The 26,841-nt window shown below is 39.9% G+C and overlaps 1 protein-coding gene across 2 annotated transcripts in view; it reads left to right on the top strand.

Moving 5' to 3' along the window:
- The window catches only part of PIGN (phosphatidylinositol glycan anchor biosynthesis class N), a 113,173-nt gene extending 88,503 nt beyond the window's left edge, over positions 1–24,670 (top strand). The window contains exon 30 of one of the 2 annotated variants that reach the window (XM_022584337.3): positions 21,755–24,670. In XM_022584337.3, coding sequence (XP_022440045.2) covers positions 21,755–21,878 — 124 coding nt within the window. In that variant the 3' untranslated portion in view covers positions 21,879–24,670. The other variant, XM_089895273.1, reaches the window with a different exon arrangement.
- The last annotated feature ends 2,171 nt before the right edge of the window (positions 24,671–26,841 follow it).

Raw genomic sequence — 26,841 nt, 5'->3', positions numbered from 1 at the left:
AATCCATTGATTTCTGGGTGAGGACCACAGACCAAAGATAATCATTTTTCTCCTCTCTACCAAGTCTTCAATAAAATAACAAACCCAGCAAAAGTGAAGAGAATAGAAAAATGACCATCAGCAAACGCAAGTTCAACAAATTCCTAGAAGATGGATAATCCAAGAGAGGAGGAAGCAGCCCAGAATCTATCAGCGAGTGCTGCCAAAGGAACAGAAAAGCCCACAGGCTCCAGACTCAGTCGAACAGTAATATGGAGCTCAGGAGAGAGGAAGGGGATTAACTGCATGTCTCTCAATCCAGTGATGGTACCAGTGGGCTCTCCATGGCCTCTTTCCTCCTTCCTTCATCCCCACGCAGGAAGTACTACTTTCTGCATTTTACTCCCAGGGAAAAACCAGAGGACACCTGGAAAGAGGCTGAGGAGATGTGAAGAATTTCACTGCTGTGACACATGTGCTTCTACCTCATAGAAAAACTGTCCTCCACTCTAGCATTCATAGCTTCCTTCCACCCCAGCCCAAAGGGCAGAGGCAGGCACCCCTCCTGCTAATCCTGAAACATGACATAGCAATTTTTATTACATACCCACAACTTACTGGCAACTATCCTATATGTGCGTTAGACCTAGAGGAAACCAAGACTTTCTTAAAAACTTAACACTACCCTCTGATTGCTATTCTGAATAGAATAGCAATTCTATTCCTAGATACCTACCCAAGAGAAGGAAAAAATATGTACACAGAAGACTTGTACAGGAATTTTCATAGTAGCTTTATTAATAATAACCAAAATCTGGAAACAACCCAGATGTTTATCAGCACTTGAATGGATAAACAAATTATGCTATATCCATAAAATGGAAAACTACTTATTAATAAAAAAATGAACAACTGATGAACCCAACTACATGGAGGAATCTTAAAATTTTTTTAATGAGTAAAAGAAACCAGGTGCATTAAGAGTACATATTGTATTATATCATTTATGTAAAATTCTAGAACAGACAGAATTAATCTATAGTCACAGAAAGCTGATCAATTGTTGTCTGGGCCTGGGAATTAGGGTAAGCATGCCTATAAATGGGCATGTGGAAACTTTTGGAATGATGGAAGTGTTCTACGTCTTGACTGTGATGATGGTTACATGGGTGAATCATTTGACAATACTCATTTAACCAGATACTTAAAATGGTTTCATTTTCTTATATATAAATTATACTTCAAAGTTGATTCATAAGGAAAAATAGAAGAACTAAAATAACTATCTAAAATTGACATGAGTAGGGTATAGTATAAGTCAGCCAAATCCTCCTCTTGCCTAGCAGAGACTTAATAAATGATGTTTTAAATTGATGCAATGTAAATCAATAAATAGCATCAATAAACAGCAATGTAAAGATACTAATTCATGTCAAGGAGGTAACCACCAGAAGGTCTAAAAAGGGAAGCAGTTAGAGTGGTTGCTTGAGAAGTGGGTAAGAAAGAATGAGGGGTATTACTTTTCATTGTAAGCCTTTCTCCCTTATTTTGCTTTTTTAATGCTGTGTGTATGACTCAGATAAAAGTTAAAGGGAAGCCCTGAACCAAGATGGCAGAGTAGAAGGACATGCTCTCACTCTCTCTGTGAGAGCACCGGAATCACAACTAGCTTCTGGACAATCATCGACAGGAAGACACTGGAACTCACCAAAAAAAGATACTCCACATCTAAAGACAAAGGAGAAGCAACAATGAGATGGTAGGAGGGACGCAATCACAGTAAAATCAAATCCCATAACTGCCGGGCGGGTGACTCACAGACTGGAGAACACTTATACCACAGAAGTCAACCCACTGGAGTGAAGGTTCTGAGCCCCACATCAGGCTTCCTAACCTGGGGGTCCAGCAACGGGAGGAGGAATTCCTAGAGAATCAGACTTTGAAGGCTAGCGGGATTTGATTGCGGGACTTTGACAGGACTGGGGGAAACAGAGACTCCACTCTTGGAGGGCACACACAAAATAGTGTGCACATCGGGACCCAGGGGAAGGAGCAGTGAACCCAGGGGAGACTGAACCAGACCTACCTGCTAGTGTTTGAGGGTCTCCTGCAGAGGTGGGGGGTGGCTGTGGCTCACTGTGGGGACAAGGACACTGGCAGCAGAAGTTCTGGGAAGTGCTCCCTGGCATGAGCCCTCCCAGAGTCTGTCATTAGCCCCACCAAAGAGCCCAAGTAGGCTCCAGTGTTGGGCTGCCTCAGGCCAAACAACCAACAGGGAGGGAACCCAGCCCCAGCCATGAGCAGTCAAGTGGATTAAAGTTTTACTGAGCTCTGCCCACCAGAGCAAAAGTCAGCTCTACCCACCACCAGTCCCTCCCATCAGGAAACTTGCACAACCCTCTTAGATAGCCTTATACACCAGAGGGCAGACAGAAGAAGCAAGAAGAACTACATTCCTGCAGCCTGTGGAACAAAAACCACATTCACAGAAAGATAGACAACATGAAAAGGCAGAGGGCTATGTACCAGATGAAGGAACAAGATAAAACCCCAGAAAAACAACTAAATGAAGTGGAGATAGGCAGCCTTCCAGAAAAAGAATTCAGAATAATGATAATGAAGATGATCCAGGACCTCGGAAAAAGAATGGAGGCAAAGATTGAGAAGACGCAAGAAATGTTTAACAAAGACCTAGAAGAATTAAAGACAAACAGAGATGAACAATACAGTAACTGAAATGAAAACTACACTAGAAGGAATCAATAGCACAATAACTGAGGCAGAAGAATGGATAAGTGACCTGGAAGACAGAATGGTGGAATTCACTGCTGCAGAACAGAATAAAGAAAAAGGAATGAAAAGAAATGACAGCCTAAGAGACCTCTGGGACAACATTAAACCCAACAGCATTCGCATTATAGGGGTCCCAGAAGGAGAAGAGAGAGAGAAAGGACCAGAGGAAATATTTGAAGAGATTATAGTCAAAAACTTCCCTATCATGAGAAAGGAAATAGCCACCCAAGTCCAGGAAGCACAGTGAGTCCCATACAGGATAAACCCAAGGAGAAACACGCCAAGACACATAGTAATCAAATTGGCAAAAATTAAAGACAAAGAAAAATTATTGCAAGCAGCAAGGGAAGAACGACAAATAACATACAAGGGAACTCCCATAAGGTTAACAGCTGATTTCTCAGCAGAAACTCTACAAGCCAGAAGGGAGTGGCATGATATACTTAAAGTGATGAAAGAGAAGAACCTACAACCAAGATTACTCTACCCGGCAAGGATCTCATTCAGATTTGATGGAGAAATTAAAACCTTTACAGACAAGCAGAAGCTAAGAGAATTCAGCACCACCAAACCAGCTCTACAACAAATGCTAAAGGAACTTCTCTAAGTGGGAGACACAAGAGAAGAAAAGAACCTACAAAAACAAACCCAGAACAATTAAGAAAGTGGTCATAGGAACATACAGATCAATAATTACCTTAAACGTGAATGGATTAAATGCTCCAACCAAAAGACACAGGCTTGCTGAATGGATACAAAAACAAGACCCATACATATGCTGTCTACAAGAGACCCACTTCAGACCTAGAGACACATACAGACTGAAAGTGAGGGGATGGAAAAAGATATTCCATGCAAATGGAAATCAAAAGAAAGCTGGAGTAGCAATACTCATATCAGATAAAATAGACTTTAAAATAAAGAATATTACAGGAGACAAGGAGGGACACTACATAATGATCAAGGGATCAATCCAAGAAGAAGATATAACAATTATAAATATATATGCATCCAACATAGGAGCACCTCAATACATAAAGCAACTGCTAACAGCTATAAAAGAGGAAATAGTAACACAATAATAGTGGGGGACTTTAACACCTCACTTACACCAATGGACAGATCATCCAAAATGAAAATAAATAAGGAAACACAAGCTTTAAATGACACAATAAACCATATAGATTTAATTGATATTTATAGGACATTCCATCCGAAAACAGCAGATTACACTTTCTTCTCAAGTGTGCACGGAACATTTTCCAGGATAGATCACATCTTGGGTCACAAATCAAGCCTTGGTAAATTTAAGAAAATTGAAATCATATCAAGCATCTTTTCTGACCACAATTCTATGAGATTAGAAATGAATTACAGGGAAAAATACGTAAAAAATACAAACACATGGAGGCTAAACAACATGTTACTAAATAACCAAGAGATCACTAAAGAAATCAAAGAGGAAATCAAAAAACACCTAGAGACAAATGACAATGAAAACATGACGATCCAAAACCAATGGGATGCAGCAAAAGCAGTTCTAAGAGGGAAGTTTATAGCTATACAAGCCTACCTCAAGAAACAAGAAAAATCTCAAATAAACAATCTAACCTTACACCTAAAGCAATTAGAGAAAGAAGAACAAAGAAAACCCAAAGTTAGCAGAAGGAAAGAAATCATAAAGATCAGAGCAGAAATAAATAGAAACAAAGAAAACAGTAGCAAAGATCAATAAAACTAAAAGCTGGTTCTTTGAGAAGATAAAATTGATAAACCATTAGCCAGACTCATCAAGAAAAAGAGGGAGAGGACTCAAATCAATAAAATTAGAAATGAAAAAGGAGTAGTTACAACAGACATCACAGAAATACAAAGCATCCTAAGAGACTACTACAGGCAACTCTATGACAATAAAATGGACAACCTGGAAGAAATGGACAAATTTTTAGAAAGGTATACCTTCCAAGACTGAACCAGGAAGAAATAGAAAATATGAACAGACCAATCACAAGTAATGAAATTGAAACTGTGATTAAAAATCTTTCAAAAACAAAAGTCCAGGACCAGATGGCTTCACAGGTGAATTCTATCAAACATTTAGAGAAGAGCTAACACCCATCCTTCTCAAACTCTTCCAAAAAATTGCGGAGGAAGGAACACTCCCAAACTCACTCTATGAGGCCACCATCACCCTGATACCAAAACCAGACAAAGGTACTACAAAAAAAGAAAATTACAGACCAATATCATTGATGAATATAGATGCAAAAATCCTCAACAAAACACTAGCAAACAGAATCCAACAACACATTAAAAGGATCATAAACCATGATCAAGTGGGATTAATCCCAGGGATGCAAGGATTCTTCAATATACGCAAATCAATCAATGTGTTACACCATATTAACAAATTGAAGAAGAAAAACCATATGATCATCTCAATAGATGCAGAAAAAGCTTTTGGCAAAATTCAACACCCATTTATGATAAAAACTCTCCAGAAAGTGGGCATAGAGGGAACCTACCTCAACATAATAAAGGCCATATACGACAAACCCACAGCAAACATCACTCTCAGTGCTGAAAAACTGAAAGCATTTCCTCTAAGGTCAGGAGCAAGACAAGGATGTCTACTCTCACCACTATTATTCAACATAGTTTTGGAAGTCCTAGCCATGGCAATCAGAGAAGAAGAAGAAATAAAAGGAATACAAATTGGAAAAGAAGAAGTAAAAGTGTCACTGTTTGCAGATGACATGATACTATACATGGAGAATCCTAAAGATGCCACCAGAAAACTACTAGAGCTAATCAATGAATTTGGTAAAGTTGCAGGATACAAAATTAATGCACAGAAATCTCGTGCATTCCTATACACTAATGATGAAAAATGTGAAAGAGAAATTAAGGAAACACTCCTATTTACATTGCAATGAAAAGAATAAAATACCTAGGAATAAATCTACCTAGGGAGACAAAAGGCCTGTATGCAGAAAACTATAAGACGCTGATGAAAGAAATTAAAGATGATACCAACAGATGGAAAGATATACCATGTTCTTGGATTGGAAGAATCAATATTGTGAAAATGACTCTACTACCCAAAGCAATCTACAGATTCAATGCAATCCCTATCAAATTACCAAAGGCAGTTTTTATGGAACTAGAACAAAAAATCTTAAAATTTGTATGGAGATACAAAAGACCCCGAATAGCCAGAGCAGTCTTGAGGGAAAAAAAGGAGCTGGAGGAATCAGACTCCCTGACTTCAGACTATACTACAAAGCTACAGTAATCAAGACAATATGGTACTGTCACAAAAACAGAAACATAGATCAATGGGACAAGATAGAAAGCCCAGAGATAAACCCACGCACCTATGGTCAACTAATCTATGACAAAGGAGGCAAGACTATACAATGGAGAATAGACAGCCTCTTCAATAAGTGGTGCTGGGAAAACTGGAGAGCTACATGTTTAAGAATGAAATTAGAACGCTCCCTAACACCATACACAAAAATAAACTCAAAATGGATTAGAGACCTAAATGTAAGACCGGACACTATAAAACTCTTAGAGGAAAACATAGGAAGAACACTCTTTGACATAAATCACAGCAAGATCTTTTTTGATCCACCTCCTAGAGTAATGGAAATAAAAACAAAAATAAACAAATGGGACCTAATGAAACGTCAAAGCTTTTGCACAGCAAAGGAAATCATAAATAAGACGAAAAGACAACCGTCAGAATGGGAGAAAATATTCGCAAACGAATCAACGGATAAAGGATTAATCTCCAAAATATATAAACAGCTCATGCAGCTCAATATTAAAAAAACAAACAACCCAATCAAAAAGTGGGCAGAAGACCTAAATAGACACTTCTCCAAAGAAGGCATACAGATGGCCAAGAAGCACGTGAAGAGCTGCTCAACATCACTAATTATTAGAGAAATGCAAATCAAAACTACAATGAGGTATCTCCTCACACCAGTTAGAAATGGTGTCATCAGAAAATCTACAAACAACAAATGCTGGAGAGGGTGTGGAGAAAAGGGAACCCTCTTGCACTGTTGGTGGGAATGTAAATTGATACAGCCACTATGGAGAACAGTATGGAGGTTCCTTAAAAACTAAAAATAGAATTACCATATGATCCAGCAATCCCATTACTGGGCATATACCCAGAGATAACCATAATTCAAAAAGACACATGCACCCCAATGTTCATTGCAGCACTGTTTACAATAGCCAGGTCATGGAAGCAACCTAAATGCCCATCAACAGACAAATAGATAAAGAAGATGTGGTACATATATACAATGGAATATTACTCAGCCATAAAAAGGAATGAAATTGGGTCATTTGTTGAGATGTGGATGGATCTAGAGACTGTCATACAGAGTGAAGTAAGTCAGAAAGAGAAAAACAAATATCATATATTAATGCATATTTGTGGAACCTAGAAAAATAAGACAGATGAACCTGTTTGCAGGGCAGAAATTGAGACACAGATGTAGAGAACAAACTTATGGACACCAAGGGGGGAAAGTGGCGGGGGAGTGGCGGTGGTGGTGTGATGAACTGGGAGATTGGGATTGACATGTATACACTGATGTGTATAAAACTGATGACTATTAAAAAAATAAAAATGAGGAAGAGGAAGAGAAACAGGGAATAAGTATATTGTTAATATACTGAAATAAGACCAACAAAAAAAAGGTTCCAATTAAAAAAAAAAAAATTAAAGGGAAAGTCATAAATGAAATGGGAGGTCAGGAAGTAGAGTTTTAAGTCCAGACCACTCTTTCAAGCTTAATTGGAAAGGGAAGGAGAAATAGGGCAGTTATCACATGGGGATACTCTCACACCTCCTTTTGAGATTTTGTTATCATTTTGTTTCAGCCATGAGTGATGTGAGGAATGATATTATAGTTGGAAGGCATGAATGTCCCTAGATCTGGTTACCCTGTGTCAAAACTGGGGTCCAGCATCGGGGCTCAAATGTAGTAAGCCCGTTCACAGAGTAGAGTAGTGACCCATCCCTGCAAGGTCAGAGCAAGGCGTTGCAACACAGAATCTCGTACCCAGCAGTTGTTTATTTGAGACATGGGCCCTGAGAGGCGTGATACAGGCAGTTCAGAGACCAGGGAATCTGTTTATATTTGGCAAAAGGCAAAACAAGACAGGAGTTCAAACTTGAGTTTGAGCTCAGGATGCCAAAGGCTTGCCCCGGTCACAGCTGTAGCACTAATAACCAACACTGGTATTGTGCCACCATGTTTACAGTATCTTCCAGCACATTATTTCATGTGATCTTTATTTTCCACCACAGATATATTTACTGCCTCATTTTACAGTTGAGGACCCCGTGGCCCTAAGGAGAGTGCGACTTGCTCATGCCACAGAGCCTGTAAATGGCTGAGCAGGTCAGGGAGGCAGCACTTGGGCACCAGGGCTGTGTATTCCCATTGACCCTAAGTGCCTCTACTTAGAATTCCCCAGAGTCTTTGTTTTGTAATTCTAATAACCTCTTTTTGAAAAGTGGCTCTGTGTCTAATCCCATGTTTGTGATTGTTGCAAAGGAAATATTCACTGCAAAGTTTTGAATAATATAAATCTAGGATTTACAGGAGAAAGAAATATTGATTAGGAGGGAATGAGCCAGGAGTAAGGGCATCTTAGGTCAGAAAAGTCCTGTTTTGTGCCAGAGGCCTTTGTTGAGTGTACAGAGCGGAGTTGTGTCCTCAAAGAGAAAATACTGAGAAGCAGGGAATGAGGCCGGTGGCAGCTTTCTGCTAGGGGAAGGCCGTCACGGGGTGTGCAGGCTGCCGACAGGCACCACAGACCCAAGCACACACTGCCAAACTGCACGGCTGGCAAAGTGGCGTCTTATTTATGTCAGAAGATGGCAACAGATAGTCTCATACTGGTGGTTGAGAGAAAAACCTTGTGACATAAAGAAGACTCTCTTCCTAGGAGAGTTAAAAGATACGGTTAAAGAAACGCTGCAGTACTGTGATGCTTATGAAATTCTGAGGCTTTGTGTGTGCCCTAGAAGGACTTTTGCTAGGGCTACAGAGAGTCAAGGGCAAATTCAAGGACATAGTGATGAATCAAGATACCCATGAGCAAGGCCCTGATCAGAAATTTTCGTTAGCTGCGTCACCTTTGCTGACCTTGGTTACCTTATACTCAGGACTCCAGTAGAGGAGATTTCTTTTCAGCATTGGATCCCAGAATTCAGGACCTTTTCCCCCACTTACTGACTTATTTAGTCTTTCATGCTTTCACTCAACAAGTACCTATTGAGCAACAACTCTAAGCCTGTCTTTCTCATTACATTGTGCCCTCTTGTTCACATCCATCTCTTGTCAGTTCTTCACGGATCCCATTCCATTCAGCACTGTTGGCCCTGTTCCCTTTCTGTCATCTTCAGTCTTTCATCGAAAACTTAATTAGCAGAATGTTCCCCTCAACACCAACCCCTCAAATTACCTTTTCTTTGCTTCCTCTCTAGTAATATACTGTTTCATCAAAAAGAAGAAAAAGAAAGAAGGAAGAAAAAGAGAAAGGGAGCAGTGGGGAGGAGGCAGGGGAGAAGAGAGGGAGGGAAAGAGAGAGAAAGAATACCCTTTTTAGCATTTCATTTTCCACCTTCTGGCATCAACATCAGCCCTTGATCCACTCCGGAAGTCCTGTATCCTTCTTTGTCCAAAAATTATTTTCTCTCTTTCCCAGTCTTTCATGTTGCTTGTTTAAAGATAGTCACCGTTTTTCTCTGGAAAATTCTGCAATGTCTTTCTTTAGAAATGTTAAGTTAAACTGTTTTAAGGAATTTAATGCAATCATGTTTATCTCTCCTCCTTTCTGGGATCACTAGAAGTTTCCAGAAACCTTTTGGAGGATTGGATTGTTTTGCCACAGAAAAAAACTTATACCCAAATCTGGGGAAAAGCCAGATTAAATTAAGCAGCAAATGAGTAAAGTTAAGGATTATTGAGAAAGGTATTAAATTGATATAATAATTAGTATTAAAATGTCATTTATTGCACACAGTGTATTAGGAGTTTTACATAGGTTATTTCATTAGTTTTAATGACAATGATGTGAAGAAAATATAATTATTTCTACTTTACAGCAGAGGAAACTGGCTCTGAAAGACTTTAACAATAACATGGAATACGTAGGTTTCAGTTTTTGGAATTGTATGTACATTTAATATATAGATCATTTCTTCAGGAAAAAGTATATAGTGAGCATTCACCATCCATGAAGCATCCCCAGGTGTTACCAAGGGCCCAAAGATGAATGGGATTGCCTTCTCAAGACTTGATGATGCCCCACTGCTAGAGATAGATAACTCCTGCATCAGAGTTTTTCGTAGGGAATTCGAGCACTGGGGGGGAAGTTCTACTGTATAACTTATAAGGAATATTCCAGACCTGGAAGGATATGACTCTGACACGTTGCCCCTGCATGCAGGGTTGTAAGACAGAATAACTGTAATACGAGGCAGCATGTGCTTAAGCGTTATGTGAATACCGAATGGAGGCCGCTTCAATTCCAACTTCAATGACTGAGAAAACATTGCTCAAGGTCAGCATTTGAGCTGGGCCTTGAATGAAGGGTATAATTTCAGTTAGGAGACTTAGAGTATTTTCGGCGGACAGAATGGATATGAGCAAAGCGTAGAGGTGAAAAAGCCCAATGCCTACTCATCTGGAGTGTGATAAATAAGTTGAATTTCAGAAACCTTAGGTTTTGGATAAACAAATTTCCAGAAAATAGCCTTTGGGAACCTTAACTTGGAGAACCTTGGATACAAAACTACAGTGTACATTCTGTTGGCATATAAGTGAGCAGCCATGTACTTTGGTTCCACTGGAGCTTTAATATTTTCGATGTTACTTCCACAAGTGAATTATTGCCTAGGAGTTAGGAATCTTGACTGCCTTTTTTATACAAGTTCATTCTGTGGAGTGACGGGTGGGGTAGAATGTGTCTGGAAATGGAGGAACTAACTAAACCAGCACCATCAGGGTGATTAAGCATTATCCTTAAGTGCTCCTGGCATAACCTTAACAGTCAGGCTTCAGTTCTCTTTTGATCCCTGAAGTTATTCTGTGCTTCCACGCATAATTTTTTCCTGCTTCCTTCAAGGTCTGTCCTCCCAGGCTTCAGTGATATTACAGGGCCCGTTACCATGTCATAGTACTTTGCACTAAATCCAAATTGCCAACTTTGACAGTCTTTTTCCTTGATAAGGTTTTTCTTTTCTTTAAAAAAATTATCGTAATATATACATAACAAAAAAATCACCTTAACCATTTTAAAGTGTACAGCTCAGTTTTATTAAATATATTCACATTGCTGTACAACTAATCTCCAGAACTTTTTCATCTTGCATAACTGAATCTCTATACCCATTAAACAGCAGCTCCCCATTTTCCCTTCCCCTCAGCCCCTGGAATCCACTTTTCTACTTCCTGTCTCTATGAGTTTGGCTACTCTAGGTACCTCGTATAGGTGGAATCACACAATATTTGTCCTTTCATATCTGGCTAATTTCACTTAGGGTAATGTCCTGAAGGTTCATCCATGTTATAGCATGTATCAGAGTTTCCTTCCTTTTGAAGGCTGAATAATATTCCATTGTATGTATATATCATGTTTTGTCTATCCATTCATCCATCAGTGGGCACATAGGTTGCTCCCACCTTTGGCTATTGTGAATAATGCTACTATAACATGGGTGTTCATTATCCATTCAAGTCCCTGCTGTCAGTTCTTTGAGATACACACCCAGAAATGAGATTGCTGGATCATATGGTAGTTCTGTTTTTAATCTTTTGAGGAATTGCCATAATGTGTTTCATAGCAGTTGTGCCATTTTATTCCTACCAGTAGTGCAGAAGACGAATTTCTCCACATTCTTACCAATCCTTGTTTTCTTTTCTTTTTTTGATAGTAGCCACCCTGATGTGTGTGAAGTATATCTCATTGTAGTTTTGACTTGCATTTCCCTAATGCGTTGTGATGTTGAGCATTTTTCATGTGCTTGTTGGCTGTTTGTATGTCTTCTTTGGCAAAATATCTGGTCAAGTCCTTTGCCCATTTTTCATTTGAGTTATTTGGTTTTTTATTGTTGAGTGGTAGGAGTTCTTTATGTATTTTGGACATTAACCCCTTATGAGATATATGATTTGCAAATATTTTCTCCCATTCTGTGATTTGCTTTTTCACTCTGTTGATTATGTCCTTTGCGCAGAAGTTTTAAATTTTGATATAGTCCAGTTTATCTATCTTTATTTTTGTTACTAAAAGAGACTTTGACCCATTGCAAAACTTGAATTTAGTATCTAGTGTGATGTTCTTCTTGGCACGCGTGTGGTACCTCCAGGCCTCTTCCTTGCATTCCTTTACACAACCACCATGGGAAATAAAGTGTTCATCAGAGCACAAAATAATAGCAAAAAAGAGACTGCAGAGGCATAAAACAAACAATGAGCATCGTTCAAACCAAGGGAAACAGAATGGTGCATTAGCACTTGTAGGCTGTGAATGCATTAATGACCCCTCCCTCAGCAGCACTAGCCATGAGAAAAGGACCTTAACCCCGTGGTTCAGTACTGTACTTCATTTATACTACATATTAAAATAGTATATAATTAATTAATGCTATACAGGGTAAAAACTGTGCTGTAGAAATATTTTGTGGTAATAGTATTTTTTTATAAAGGGAGCTGCCCTACACATACAGGGATCATATGTCCAGGTTTACCTGGAGCAGTCCTGGTTTATGCCTTTTGTCCCGGTGTAATCTTCACATCCTCATCTATACAACATTAAAAATCCAAAGTGGATGGGAAGAGAATAAAGGCGTAGCCAGTTAATAAGTTATGTTAAACCTCAGTTTATCTCAGTCTTAATGCTTCATCATCACGAGTCTAACTCCCATAGGTAAAATGGGATGCTTGCTCTGAGAGACTTCAGATTTCAGAGCTCAGTTCTATTCATCAGGCTGAGAACATTGAACTATCCTACATAAATTACCCACATCCTATCCCGGTCATTCCTGCTGAAATATCTCTTTGCTCTGCTCTGTTTGTCTTCTTTGTCTTTTATTGTATTGTACAAAAGATGCCTACTTAAGAAAGGAAGATGATGGGGAGTGGGGAGGTGGAAGAGGTTGGGGTGCAGAGACAAAATGAAATCTGAGTTAGTGGAATTAAGCTTTCTAAGTGGAATTGCCCCAACTGATGCTGCAAGGTGAGGTTTTCGTTGCTGCTGCTGCTCTTGTTGGTGAGTTAGAATTCTAAAATCTTTCCTTTGCATCCTGTGTAGCAGTAATGGCATATAGTACCGCAGTGAACCATGTGATACAGGTCTAGTGCGCAGAAGTGGTTCATGCATCTTCATAAGCATCTGATTGATTGCCAGGAAAAGGCTTGGATAGTGGGGGAAATACACTTCAAGATCCAAAACTAAAGCACCGTATAATAAGGTTCACCTATCGAAACTTCATTATTCCACTTTTTCCTGCATTTTATTTGTGAGAATATTGCTTTTAAGTTTTGGCTTTCTAATTATTCCTATGTGGATATACATTTGAAAAGCTGAGCAGTTCCTTGTCATGTTGCAGATATTATTAAACTTACTGTCGTAATTTCCTTAATGGGAACCAGGGTTATTTGAATTGTGCTCCTGCAGTGGTTCCCTTTGTGACAAATTTTATTTCCAAACTCCTTTGTATTAGTAACACAGTTAATAACTTCAGCCATTCCATGCCTATTATTCACAGGAATGGAATGTTGTCCTTTTGTCCTTTGTATTGCTTTATAAATTTTATTGCTTTATAAATACATAAATGGTGAGAACCTGTCCTAGAATTTGAGAGAGGACTAGGGGCTAATGACCCCCATGAATGCAGTCTGACATGTATCTGTAATGTCTGTAGTGCCGTCGTGGGGACTGCAGTGGGTTTTCAAAATAGGTTGGAGAGATTCCTCACCTATGAGTTTCAGGTTAATAAATAAGAGTGTCTTTAAAAATAAAGATTGCATTGCTAGGGCATAAGACAGGATATCTGTTTGTAAGTGTAGTCCAATATGTTCAAAATGCATCTTTGGAGCAGATTTTACCAGACTTTAATGGAAACTGTTAAAGGAATACACTCCAGTCAGTATGATCACCTGAAACCGTGGGTGTCATTTCAGTGGTTTTCTGGAGAACCTTGTGGCATCAGGTGTTTTTTTCAACAGCCATGTGAAAAATATCCTACCCAGGCCATGAAACTGGGTTGGGCCGACAGAGCTATAATTTAGCATTTTCTTCTTTTGATCTTTTACACAGTTTCTTCATTTATAGCAGGCCGTAAACTTTACAGAGTATTGCCTTTTATATTCCATACTGAGAGAAGTGCATTTTTTAAACTAGAGAGAAAATTCCTTTGAGGGAATTTTCATAACTGTAAAAACATAGATTTAAATGTATGTTCTGAATGTATTTGATACGAGGTGAATAGTGATCATCAGTTTGCACTTCAGTTTGATAGTGGTCTTCATTTGGACTCTGTTTCCCACATGCACTATTGTTATACATTATTAAAATATAAATGGCAACTAAAGTATCACTTCTATGTTTAGATATAGTGAAAACTTAAAATTAAGTCCAGTAATATTTTAATATTCTCCTAAATGTAATTAATAAGTGCCATAAAATATCTTTACACTTGACAATGAATACTAAGCTTTATTAAAATCAATGATTCTCAACCTGTTTCTTCCCCAGTACATCTGACAGATAGGACCTGCTTCTATTGCCCACTATCCTAATTGAGAAGTATAATCAGCCTTTTATCACCCACTGTACACACTGAACAGGCCTGCCTGGTGATTCTGTGTGCCCCTCCACACACAGACCCTGTCCCTCTACCATCTCAAATGTACCCCTTTAGAATTACTGATTTAAATGCTGTCAGAACAGTCAAGGGAAGAGAGTGGGAACAGCGGAGCTCACTGCAAGTAGAAATTTGATGCTCCTTTAACTCTGCTATGCTCTGATGACACCAAGACTTGATTGATGGAAAATATAACAAACTGAATGCCTTAGACTCAGTGGCACAAAGAAGATGAGCTTCACAACTGTTCCCTGCCAACGATGTTAGCTTAAATGAGCCAAGAGTCCATGATTTCAGGCCACTCCAGGCCAAGGAGATAGGTGATCTGTGGAATACCTTTTATAAATAGACTGTCACTAAATTTGAGGATGGGTCACCTACTTTCTGGTTTTACAAAACTACTTTGTTAAGAGATCAAGTCATATTTAATATTTTAAAGTTTTAAAAAACACCTAAAATTGATAGTAAAATTTAATGGAAAAAACATCTGCTAGAATATAATCTCTTCTTTTTTTTACAGCTTTATTGAGGTATAATTTATATATCATAAAATTCATCCATTTTAAGGTTTTAAATGATTTAAATCACTTCAGTGATTTTTCAGCAGATTTATGGAGTTGTGCAACCATCACCACAATCTAGTTTTTGAATATTTCCATCACTCAAAAAATTCTCCCGTGCCTAATTCAGTTCTATGCAATTCCCATGCCTGGCCCCAGGAAACCACTACTCTGCTTTCTGTCTCTACAGATTTGCCTATTCTGGACATTTCAATAAATGGAATCATACGATGTGTAGTCTTTCACATCTGTCTTCCTCCAGTTAGTGTGATGTTTCTGGCATTCCTTTATGTTGTAGCATGGATCAGTACTTTGTTCCCTTTCGTTGCTGAATAGTGTTCCATTGTATGGATAGGCCACATTCTGTGTATTCATTTTATAGTGTAACCTTCTACAGTCCTCATGGCTTTTCTTCATCTACCTGCCTCCTAACCTCCTTGCCTGGTCTTCCCATGGAACCAGGGTCAGATTGGGCTGTCCTGGATTTGATCCTCGAGGCTGTAGACTGGGCAGTTTGCATTCCGTCCCTCATCTCACCTCTGACTCCAAACTCCAGTCCCTGGGTTGGGGAGTGAACCTTCTTATAACATGAAGAATTGTGACCATTATATCCAGCTTATTGGGTTGAGGACTTTTATCTCAGGAACCATTGCAGATTTTGAAGTCCTGTGAGGAACAGAAATGGGAGAGAGTTGAAGATTTCTGTGATAATTATGAGCTTGGCCAAGAGTTCTATGTCATAATTTGTAAACATCACATAAATAGAAACGTATCACAAGCTCACTGTAGAAAATACAGAAAGCATGTAGAAAAAGTAAGAAGTCACACATAATTCAATGTCTCAGAGTTAACCTCTGTCCAACAGGTTGATGTATCTCCTTTTAGACTTTATTTATATGCAAACATATACAGGTTTTTTATTTTTTTAAGTTGGCTTTCTATGATAACCATTTCCCAATGTCATTACTTTTAAAAACATGAAGGTTATTGTGACGAGAAAGGTGTGTGGAGAAACATGGTAGGGAGAGAGTTCAGAAAGACAGTTGATGTCACTTATGGCTTTGAAGGTCATTGTAAGGAATTAGGAATTTATTCCAAGTATAAGGCAAAGCATTAGACTCTTGAGCAGGGAAGTATTTGATACGCTTTATATTTGGAAACAACACTTTGGCCAATATGGAGAACATACTCAGGGATCGAGAGAGGGAAGAGGAAGATTGGTTAATAGGCTCTTGCAGTATTCTAAACTAGAGATGATGACAGCTTCGACTAGGGCAGTGATTCAAAATGGTAACAAGAGGCTAGATTTACAAAGTATTCTGAAAGAGAGGTGAGTGGAAGTTGTTAATGGACTGGATGTGCTAGGAGAAGAAAAGGTGAGAATCAAGGGTGACTCCTAGGTTTTTTATCTTGAGTAACTAAGTGAATGGACAGTAAAGCCATTTCCCGAGATGGAGAAGCCCCTCAGAAAAGTGAGGTTGATGAAGGAAGATTTGGGAAATTAAGAGCTGGGTTTTACATATCAAATTTAAAATGCCTTAGATTAGGATGGTGCCAGAGGAAGCCATGGGATCTTGGAAGAGTTTTTCTTTTATTTTTAGGATGAGAGAAATTACACATCTGCGTGGTGACAGCTTTGCTCGCTTTAGAGAAGGGGAAAATGCCGCTATGAGAGAGAGGGGGAATCATTGCAAAAGTAAAGTCCTTTTGTAGGAGAGTTGAAACAGGATCCAAAATGGAAGTGGAGGGGTTTGTTTTAGACAGGATCAGGTGCAGGAGGAAATATGGACAGATATGGGTGTTTTAGTAGGTTGGGGGCAAGAAGAGAAGTTCTCTCTTAGCTCTCAGTAAAATTTTCTCAAATAAGCAAAGTCATCTCCTGAGGGGAGGAAGGTGATAGAACTTTGAGGAGAGAAGAAAGGACATTAAATGGTTTGACTTGGAGACAGAAAAATAATTCACAAGTGTGCAGTCAGAATTGAGGCATTCATGAGAACCAAATCTCATCTGTGCCCATAAAATTAAAGTGAGCCTAGCCAGAACAGTCATGAGTTTTTTGTGATGGTTCCTTTATCTTCAGTGTACGGTGCTTTCTGTTCCCTTCCCTGGTTCTGATTATTGATTCTAATGCCAGAATTACACTTATCTTTATGTTTTAATATCTCCTAGGGCTAGTTTTACTTCATTTTGGGAGAGACTCTTTGTTTCTTTAAATATTTTGGGATTTTGTCTTTTATCATTTAATTTTGATTATATGTCTATGACTTTTATTTTAGGGGAGTCTGATTTCAGTCCAGGCTAAATCTGCCAGGGTATATAAAACAAAAGAAGATTTTCTGATTTCTTTTAATTACAAATTACCATTTTTAATAATTTAACAAATATTGGAGGGCCCACAGGGCCTTGAATTGGACCTTAAAGATGAAATGGGGAGAGAAACAGGGACCATGGTCCCTGCCTCCAGGGACCTGACAGCCTAGGGCAGAGGTCAGCAATCTATGACCCTTTAGCACAAGCCAGCCCACCTGCTGTTTTTGTGTTGTCTGCAAGCTGCCAGTTGTTTTCAATTAAACATTTTGACATAATTATAGGTTCACATGAGATTGTAAGAAATAATACAGAAATCCTGTACTCCCTTTACCCAGTTACCCCGAAGGGTAACTTCATGCAACAAAGCTATAGAACAACCAGGATACTGACGTTCATATTGTCAAGATACAGAACAGCTTCTATCAACACAGGATCCTTCGTGTTGCCCTTTTATTGGCAAAACCACTTCCTTCCTGCTTCCATTCCTCCTTAACCCCTAGCAACCATTAATCTTTTTTTCATTTCTGTAGTTTTGTTATTTCATGAATGTGACATATGTGGAATTATACAGTAGGTAACATTATGGGACTAGCTTTCTTTGCTCAGCATAATTCTCTGGTGATTCATTCAGGTTGTTGTGTGTTTCAGTAGTTCATTCCTTCTTATTTTGGAGTAGTATTCTGTAGTACCGATGTACCACAGTTTGTTTAGTCATTCACCCATTGAAGAACTTTGAGGTTATTTCCAGTTTGGGGCTATTATGAATTAAGCCTCTAAACATTCTTGTGAACATCAGTTTTTATTTCTTTGGGATATATGTCCAGAAGTACACTTGCTGGGTCATATAGTAGTTGCATGTTTAGCTTTATAAGAAACTACCAAACTGTTTTTTGACTGACTGTAGTAGAAATCCAGGTTCCCCATTCAGCCTCCATTGACGCCCAAAGGGGTCTCCTCGTTATTACAGAGCAGGGGAAGGAATTACAGTTCCCCACTGGGCCTCCCCTGGTATTTCCGTGGCTAGGAAGGGCTGGAAGTCCTTATTGCTCCCCTGCATGACCTCCACTAACATCACAGTGGGGAGGGGAATGGCCTTGTTAACTCTGGGTGGAGGTGAATGACTCTCCACTGGGCCTCGTCTGATACTACCCCAGTGAAGGGGGCCCTCATTACTGCTGGACGGGGGTGCAAGTCGAGGCTTCTCACGTGGTCTCCACTGACACTGTCGGGCAGTGGGAATTGCTTGTCACTGCCAGGTTTGGGTGAAAGTACCAGCTTTCCTACTCAGTGTTCTCTCATGCCATGGGGGTTCAGGGTCAGGGATGGATGGGGGTTGGAGTACCTCATCAAAGCCTGGTGAGGGTGGAAGTGTAGGCTCCCCACTCGGCCTTTGCTGGAGCAGGTAGGAGCCGAACGACCCTTTTTTCTGTGGTTTCTGGCTGAAGTGGAACAGTTACTGTCTAAAAGTTTTCCATCTTTTGGGCCTGCCCCATTCCTTGTCTGTCCTTTGGCTAGAGAGTAGGCTTTTGTTATCATGTTGGGTTGTTTCGAGGGGGGGGGGGTTGGGTTATGTCCATTGGCATTTCTGGTTTGTTCCAATTTGTTCCAGCAAAAAGAAAATCCAGGGAACTACCCACTGTGTCATTCCTTGGGTCCCAAGATCCTTAACCTGTGTGTATTCTATCCACTGTTCAGTCTTCTTATGTTTCTTTTATATACAATTCCCAGAGTTTTTGTTGTACTTGGCAGGAAGAATAGGGGAAAGTACACCTACTCCATCTCCAGGAAAAGGAAGATTTTCTGATTTTTTTTTTTTAAAGCTTCTAGTTTTCTAACACCTCTGTGCTGTGATAAACTTGAATTGCCCCACTTTGGAAGATGTTTAAAGTAAGATCAGTCAACCAGTTACCAACTTAAGTGTGATAAAATTTCAGCATAACTCACATAATTTTGGTAACATAATCTTGTCTATTTTGGCATGAGTTGTTCAAGAGCACTCTGTTAAAATAAATATCTAGATAGTTTTATTCCCAGAAGGGCTTTGTAGAATGATAAAAATGTCTTATCATTGTTTTCATTTTTAAATAAATAATTATCAGTGATTTATTTCCTCTGTAGCTACTGAAGTTGGAAAGTAGCTTTGTAAAATCTACATAATTAAGTGGTAGATAAGAGCTATATCATATTCATTCAGGGTTAAAAAAATATATACAAACACACATACACACAAACACATACACACATAAATTTAAGTAGAAGAAAATTCCAGGTCCAATATTCTATTACATTATTTTTACAGTGAAAATAAACAAACATTTCAAAACTCTTAACTTAATGTTAATATTTGGCTAGCAGTTAAAGATCTAATTTTATTGTTTTCTTTTTAGGTCAGGAGCCTACCCTAGTCCAGAACCAGATTTCTAACATAACTAGTTCTCATTCTTATTTTTTAATTAGCCAACTCTTCTATATCAAATTTACTTTACAAGATGAACCAGTGAACCTAGAGAAAGATTCTAAATAGGAATCAGTGCCTTTCCAAAGGAAATCCTATCAAACCATAAAGCTTTACAATTGGAGGTTCTTGCTTAAAAGCTTATAACAATACCAAAAATAAATAAATAAATAAAAGCTGCATAGAGTAGAGGCCCTTCTTTCCTGGCCTTGAGGGGCCTTGCCTATGGGGCAGTTACCTGACAGCACAGTGAAGCTTTGCCTAGGTTGGCCTAGGGCCAGCAGTTTGACATTTTGGGGGGCTGCCCACCTACTGGACTGGAGTTATTGAGAAGGTGGGAGGGAGGCCTGCAGGCCGCTGTTCCCTTTTCCCTTAGTCTCCATGTCCCTCTCTGTGATCGGCCTGTTTTACATGCACCCAAAAGGCACCTTCCCAGATGCCCTAAGACAAGTTCCCTGGGGCTTGCCCTGGGGGCCATTCTTGGGAAGGGGCTTCTTTAACCCACACCAGGACTTCTGTTTGCTGGGGGTAGAGGAGAGGAAAGGGGAGAAAATATGACCTCCCTTCATCAAGCCAGCTTGGTTACAGGCCTGCGGAACCTTCCCTTCACCTTTGTTGAAGGATGTAAAATGTGTGAATCTATTATGAAGTTAGACAGTTAAACACAACTCTGATAGGCATTGTGAATAAACTTGCCAATCTGCACTGAAGCTTAGCTTGGGCAATACTGTACTAGTATCATTATAGGAAGCCTCTGCTTTGTTGCACATTTGTCAGATCTGTGTCCTAAATTTCTTTCCATATTTCCAAATTTATCATCAAGCCATGTACTATGTACTGTGTTTAAAAAGAAAAACTGAACATTTAATATTGCTGATAGATGGGAACTGGGATTGAGTAATTTTAAGCGTATTCTATCTTCTTCCAGAAGTCTTGGGGATAGTAGCTTTGACTCTGAGATTAATAGAGAGATGTGTCCCTTTTCTTTTGTTTAGATTCTTTGACTAAAACTTTCACTTCGCTGAATTTGAGTTTGGGTAACATTTTTCTTTCTTTGTGGCTGGTACTTTTGTCAAAGTACTTCTAACTTATGTCAAAACATGGGATGGCATGGTCTAAAACATCAGAATACTTAACTTGGGGACATCATGGGGAGTCTGTGGATATTATTCAGAGTATATAAGAATTAGAGGGGGGGAAATTATCTTTATTTTTCTAAAAGCTAAATTTTAAAATTCAGTTTCTAACGGTGACAAAGACACAGGCACTACTAATATCAATCAGACATTTTCATATCATTATAGTTGTTGGAGCTATCTCAAAATATTATGTTCATCACTACTTCTACAACAAATTTGTTCTTTTTAACATATTGATATCTATTTCAAAATCATTGGTATCCTCTGTAATTCTGTGTATTTTATATACACAGTTGACCCTTGAACAACATGGGTTTGAACTGCATGGATCCACTTATATGTGGATTCTTTTCAATAGTAAATGCTGTAGTACTACAAGATCCGTGGTTGGTTGAATGCGAGGATGCCAAACCATAGATACTTAGGAACCTTGGATGCTGAGGGCCAACTATAAAGTTATAAGCTGATTTTCGACTTCTCAGAGGGTCATCACCCCTAATCCCTGAGTTGTTCAAGGATCAACTGTACATTTAGAAACATTAGTTAGAGGAATCTTATGCTTTTCCTCTTATATGTTCTCTCTGCCTGTAACGTGTTTCTTTTTCTCCTTCTGTAGCATCAGCCACTACGTGATTGTCATGTCCATGACCATCTTTCTGGTGTTTCTCAATGGCCTGGCACAGATGCTCACAACAAAGAAACTCAAACTGTGTGGCAGACCCAAAAGCCACCTCACATGATGTTGCCAAAGCCATCATTCAGCATCCAGATCCTGGTTCTCATTCTCCTTGTCAACTAAAATCTTTTCAAGGATTCATAAATGAGATGGATATTAATGTATAACATACTCTGCTCATCTAAAGGAAATTATATGTGGAATTCTGAATTTATGGGTTATCTGGAATAAAGGAGCTTCCATTTTCTTTAGGTTTTGCATGAAGTCATGGTTACATCTGTGGAAAAGCAGAGTAAAGCATTCTGCATTTTCATTTTTTCCTTTAGTTGGCAACTCCTCTCACCGATGTTTCAGAGCACCTGTAACAGTCTCTGGTCCCCAGCTGTACAGCTTCCTGTATTATATGCAGAGGAGAATGTGCTCCTGAGGGGGCAGTACTGATCACATCCAAAATCAATGCACTGGCTGAACATGAAGTAAATCACCAGGTGGCACCATAAATATTTATCAACTCTCAGCACTTGTTTTGCAAGTAGTTCTAACTACTAAACAACATTAGAAAGACAGTCAGGATGTGTAGAAAAATGTTTGCAGGTGTTTTTCATTTTTCTTCTGTATTCAGCAATACTATTTTATGCTTTTTAGTGCTTTTTTAGTTTTCATAGTCAATCAGCTAGATGCAGGTTTTACCTTCACTTTTTTTTTTTTTTCCATTTCTGGATTCTCATGGAATTTCTGGAGATAGAAAAGCAGAAAAAGCTTGTTATTTGTGTCTTGTCCATGGGGAAAAAGATTTAAATGATTAGTTTTTTGGGGGTTTTAAAATTTTTATTTTATTTATTTATTTTTGGCTGCATTGGGTCTTCGTTGCTGTGCGCAGGCTTTCTCTTGTTGCAGATCACGGGCTCTAGAGCGCAGGCTCAGTAGTTGTGGCACACAGGCTCAGTAGTTGTGGCTCACAGGCTCAGTAGTTGTGGCTCACAGGCTCTAGAGCGCAGGCTCAGTAGTTGTGGTGCATGGGCTTAGTTGCTCCGCAGCATGTGGGATCTTCCCAGACCAGGGCTCAAACCCATGTCCTCTGCATTGGCAGGCGGATTCTTAACCACTGCACCACCAGGGAAGCCCCTAAATGATTAGTTTTTAATTGTAGATTCAATAACTGTTACTTCCAAAGCTTTTATCATGTATTATTCCAACAGAATTCTTTAAATCAATGGTTAAACTTTCTGAAAATATCATAAGTCAGTGTTAAAATTGCTTTTCTTTCTGGTTGTGAGATTCTAGCTCAAAGGCCCAAAGTTCTCTCGTTAAAGTTTAATTTCTATTCATAAACTAATTTTAATGGACAAAATATTTTGAGAGTAATTTTTATTTGGATTCTTCATAAAGTGACCTTTAGATGTCACTGTGGAGTTGGCCTTTTGCCCATGGTGAGCCGGGAGAGTTTGGCTGATGCTAAGCTTTCTTGGTCTGAGTCCCATTTTTAAAAAGTAATTGATTTTGAATTAAGTTATAGCATCACTAGTTCATTATTAATGATGAGGAAGCCCTCTACAAATTAGCAGATTTTTCAAATTGGCAGGTGAGTGAACAGATACAATTTAGGAGATTCGAAAATCAGTTTGGCAAAATGTACTTTCTTAATTCCTATTTATGATGAAGTATAGTTATAATTGACTTGTGATAGTACTTCATGGTATACCAGCGAAAGCATTATAGTACAAAAAAACAAGAGACGTATTGATGTCAATGTAAGACCTCATGCAGTCTGTAATATGAAATCTAGGTGGACAGCTAAGAAGCTGCTGAAACGGTATTGGCAGGTGGAGAACCCATGAACTTTCACATTGCCTCAAAGGATTTTTGATCAGTCTTTTCACAAGTCAGAGAAAACTGACTTTATAAACACTTATTATTTTTCCTTTTATATCTAGTTTTGCCTTTCTTCTTTCTCCAGATTTTCACACAGAGGAATTAATGAATATTTTATTACAACATGGTAAAAGGTGCTCTGTGCTTTATCTTTATTTTGCTTTTCGAAGCACATCTTTTTAATATTGTTTCAAGCCAGTGTGAATTTACAAAACATGAATTGCCCCTACAGCCACAGGCCAGCCTTGCTCTACTGTGACAGGACCCCTCAGACTCACCTGGGAACAGTGCACTGGATGGGCCTTTTCTATTGCACAGCTTATCAGAATATCTTGAAGTGTTTTGAAATGCATATTTTTATATTGAAAAACAGAAAATATAAATAAGATTTAAGTAAAATATATTTCTGTTTAAGGCATTTACTTTTTCATTGTAACTATAAATACCAGGTTTTCAAGTCAAGACTTAAGACATTTGCTGATTAACATTTGTTTAAATTAAGAATTGCTGTAAGAATTAAAGTGGGCATATCAGGTTGAGAAAATGTTGAACAACAAAAAAACCATGCTATGTCACATGGACCATGAATAAATCTTGGAGGAAACCCTAAGGATTTAGGATAGTATCTGCAGCCTGTCTGTAATTTATGAATGCTTTAATTCTCTCTACTATTTTTTTTAATGTGCTGTATTTAGAACACAAAATGCGTTTTTATTTTTTCGGGAAATAATGTTATAAGCGGTAGTATATTCTCACAATAATCCCCTCAAACGATTTAACAATGGTAGAGCTGAACTACTTACCTAGAAAACTACTTACTCATCACTTATGATACTGTTTCTCATGAAAAACTCATTCCGAATTTTAGTCAACTCAGATATTAGGAGCATATATGTCCCCCACCTCCAGCCCCACCCTTACACACTTGTAGTGGACTGGGGACTCCTTTGGCCTTCACCTTTTGATACGTAACTGTGCCATCAAATATGTAATTTCTGATGGAGCAGGCCCAGAGGGCATGGGGTCGGGGCATTGCATGGGGATTGTCTCTAGATTGTCTCTAGATGCCCTCTGGTCGCGGAGGGGAGCCAGGGGAGCCCCCCCAAACCCGCAGAGAATGAGCTAAACCAACTCAAATCATTTAGGGAGGATCCCCTTCGAGCAGTTCTGAGGACTACTTTAAGAGATCTGAGATAACTTGGTAATGTCTCACCTTTTCAGAGTTGTTCTTTTTATACTGACATTCTATCTGTAAAATGCTTGAGAGTGGGATTGTTAGGGTATGTGCTTTCAGCACTGTAGTAATATCTTGTAGCATTTTCCCATTTCTGCATCAGTGTGGTTTGTAAAAGAGTTGGGTGGGATTTCTGCTCTTAATACTCATTCTACAAAAAGAACACTTTAGGGCTTCCCTGGTGGCGTAGTGGTTGGGAGTCCACCTGCTGATGCAGGGGACACGGGTTTGTGCCCTGGTCCGGGAGGATCCTGCGTGCCGCGGAGTGGCTGGGCCCGTGAGCCGTGGCCGCTGGGCCTGCGCGTCCAGAGCCTGTGCTCCGCAGCTCCGCAGCAGGAGAGGCCACAACAGTGAGAGGCCCGCGCACTGCAAAAAAAAATAATAATAATAACATTTTAGAAGTAATGTATCACTTATTGATTTCCTTAGAGACACTAACACAGATCACAGTTGTTAACTCACCACCCTGAGTACTGCAGTATTTGCCACATAGCAGCATTTCTCAAAGTATGTCCCTTGGAACATGGGTTTCTTAGGATACAAATAGATGTCATAATTAAAAAGGTTCCCTGATCAAATATATTTGAGAAACACCTAGTCAAAGCTAAATAGGTGTATTTCTTGTAGTACTGGGAATTTAATTTGGCATGTGCATTGTGAAGGGAGAAGATAGCAATATGCCCCAAATTTCCACTTGCTTGGCCACAGACCCGACCTTCAAGTCTCCCTTCCACCTGGCACGCATACTTCAGAAGTGTCCCCACATACTTTTGCACTTAAAAACCTCAGCTTATCATACTGTTTCAAAAAAGGGTGTCAGGGGGAGACCTTCAGGATGATGAAGGAGTAAGACATGGAGATCACCTTCCTCCCCACAAATACATCAGAAATACATCTACATGTGGAACAACGCCTACAGAACACCTACTGAACGCTGGCAGAAGACCTCAGACCTCCCAAAAGGCAAGAAACTCCCCACGTACGTGGGTTGGGCAAAAGAAAAAAGAAAAAACAGAAACAAAAGAATAGGGTCGGGACCTGCACCACTGGGAGGGAGCTGTGAAGGAGGAAAGGTTTCCACACACTAGGAAGCCCCTTCGTGGCTGGAGACGAGGGTGGCAGAGGGGGGAAGCTTTGGAGCCATGGAGGAGAGCACAGCAACAGGGGTGCGGAGGGCAAAGCGGAGAGATTCCCGCACAGAGGATCGGTGCTGATCAGCACTTACCAGCCCGAGAGGCTTGTCTGCTCACCCGCCGGGACCAGTAAGGCTAGGAGCTGAGGTTCCGGCTTCGGAGGTCGGATCCCAGGGAGAGGACTGGGGTTGAACACAGCCTGAAGCGGGCTAGTGAGCCACAGCTAGCCGGGAGGGAGTCCGGGAAAAGGTCTGGAGCTGCCAAAGAGGCAAGAGACTTTTTCTTGCCTCCCTGTTTCGTGGTGGGCGAGGAGAAGGGATTAGGAGAGCCACGTGAATGAGCTCTAGATATGGGGGCGGGCCGCAGCTATCAGCACGGACCCCTGAGACGGGCATGAGACGCTAAGGCTGCTGCTGCCGCCACCAAGAAGCCTGTGTGCAAGCACAGGTCACTATCCACACCTCCCTCCCGGGAGCCTGTGAAGCCCGCCACTGCCAGGGTCCCGTGATCCAGGGACAACTTCCCCTGGAGAACGCACGGCGTGCCTCAGGCTGGTGCAACGTCACGCCGCCCTCTGCTGCCACAGGCCCGCCCCGCGCGTCATGCCCCGCCCTTCCCCCCAGCCTGAGTGAGCCAGAGCCCGCGAATCAGCGGCTAGTTTAACCCTGTCCTGTCTGGGTGGGGAACAGACGCCCTCAGGCGACCTACATGCAGAGGCAGGGCCAAATCCAAAGTTGAACCCCAGGAGCTGTGCAAACAAAGAAGAGAAAGGGGGGGGGCTTCTCTGG

The sequence above is a fragment of the Delphinapterus leucas genome, chromosome 14, assembly GCF_059928025.1.
Source record: "Delphinapterus leucas isolate spDelLeu-1000000601 "Yukka" chromosome 14, BTC_Dleu_Yukka2, whole genome shotgun sequence".
NCBI classification, from domain to species: domain Eukaryota; kingdom Metazoa; phylum Chordata; class Mammalia; order Artiodactyla; family Monodontidae; genus Delphinapterus; species Delphinapterus leucas.
Note: the sequence above shows the minus strand (reverse complement) of the source record. Positions and strands in the feature narration are given on the sequence as shown.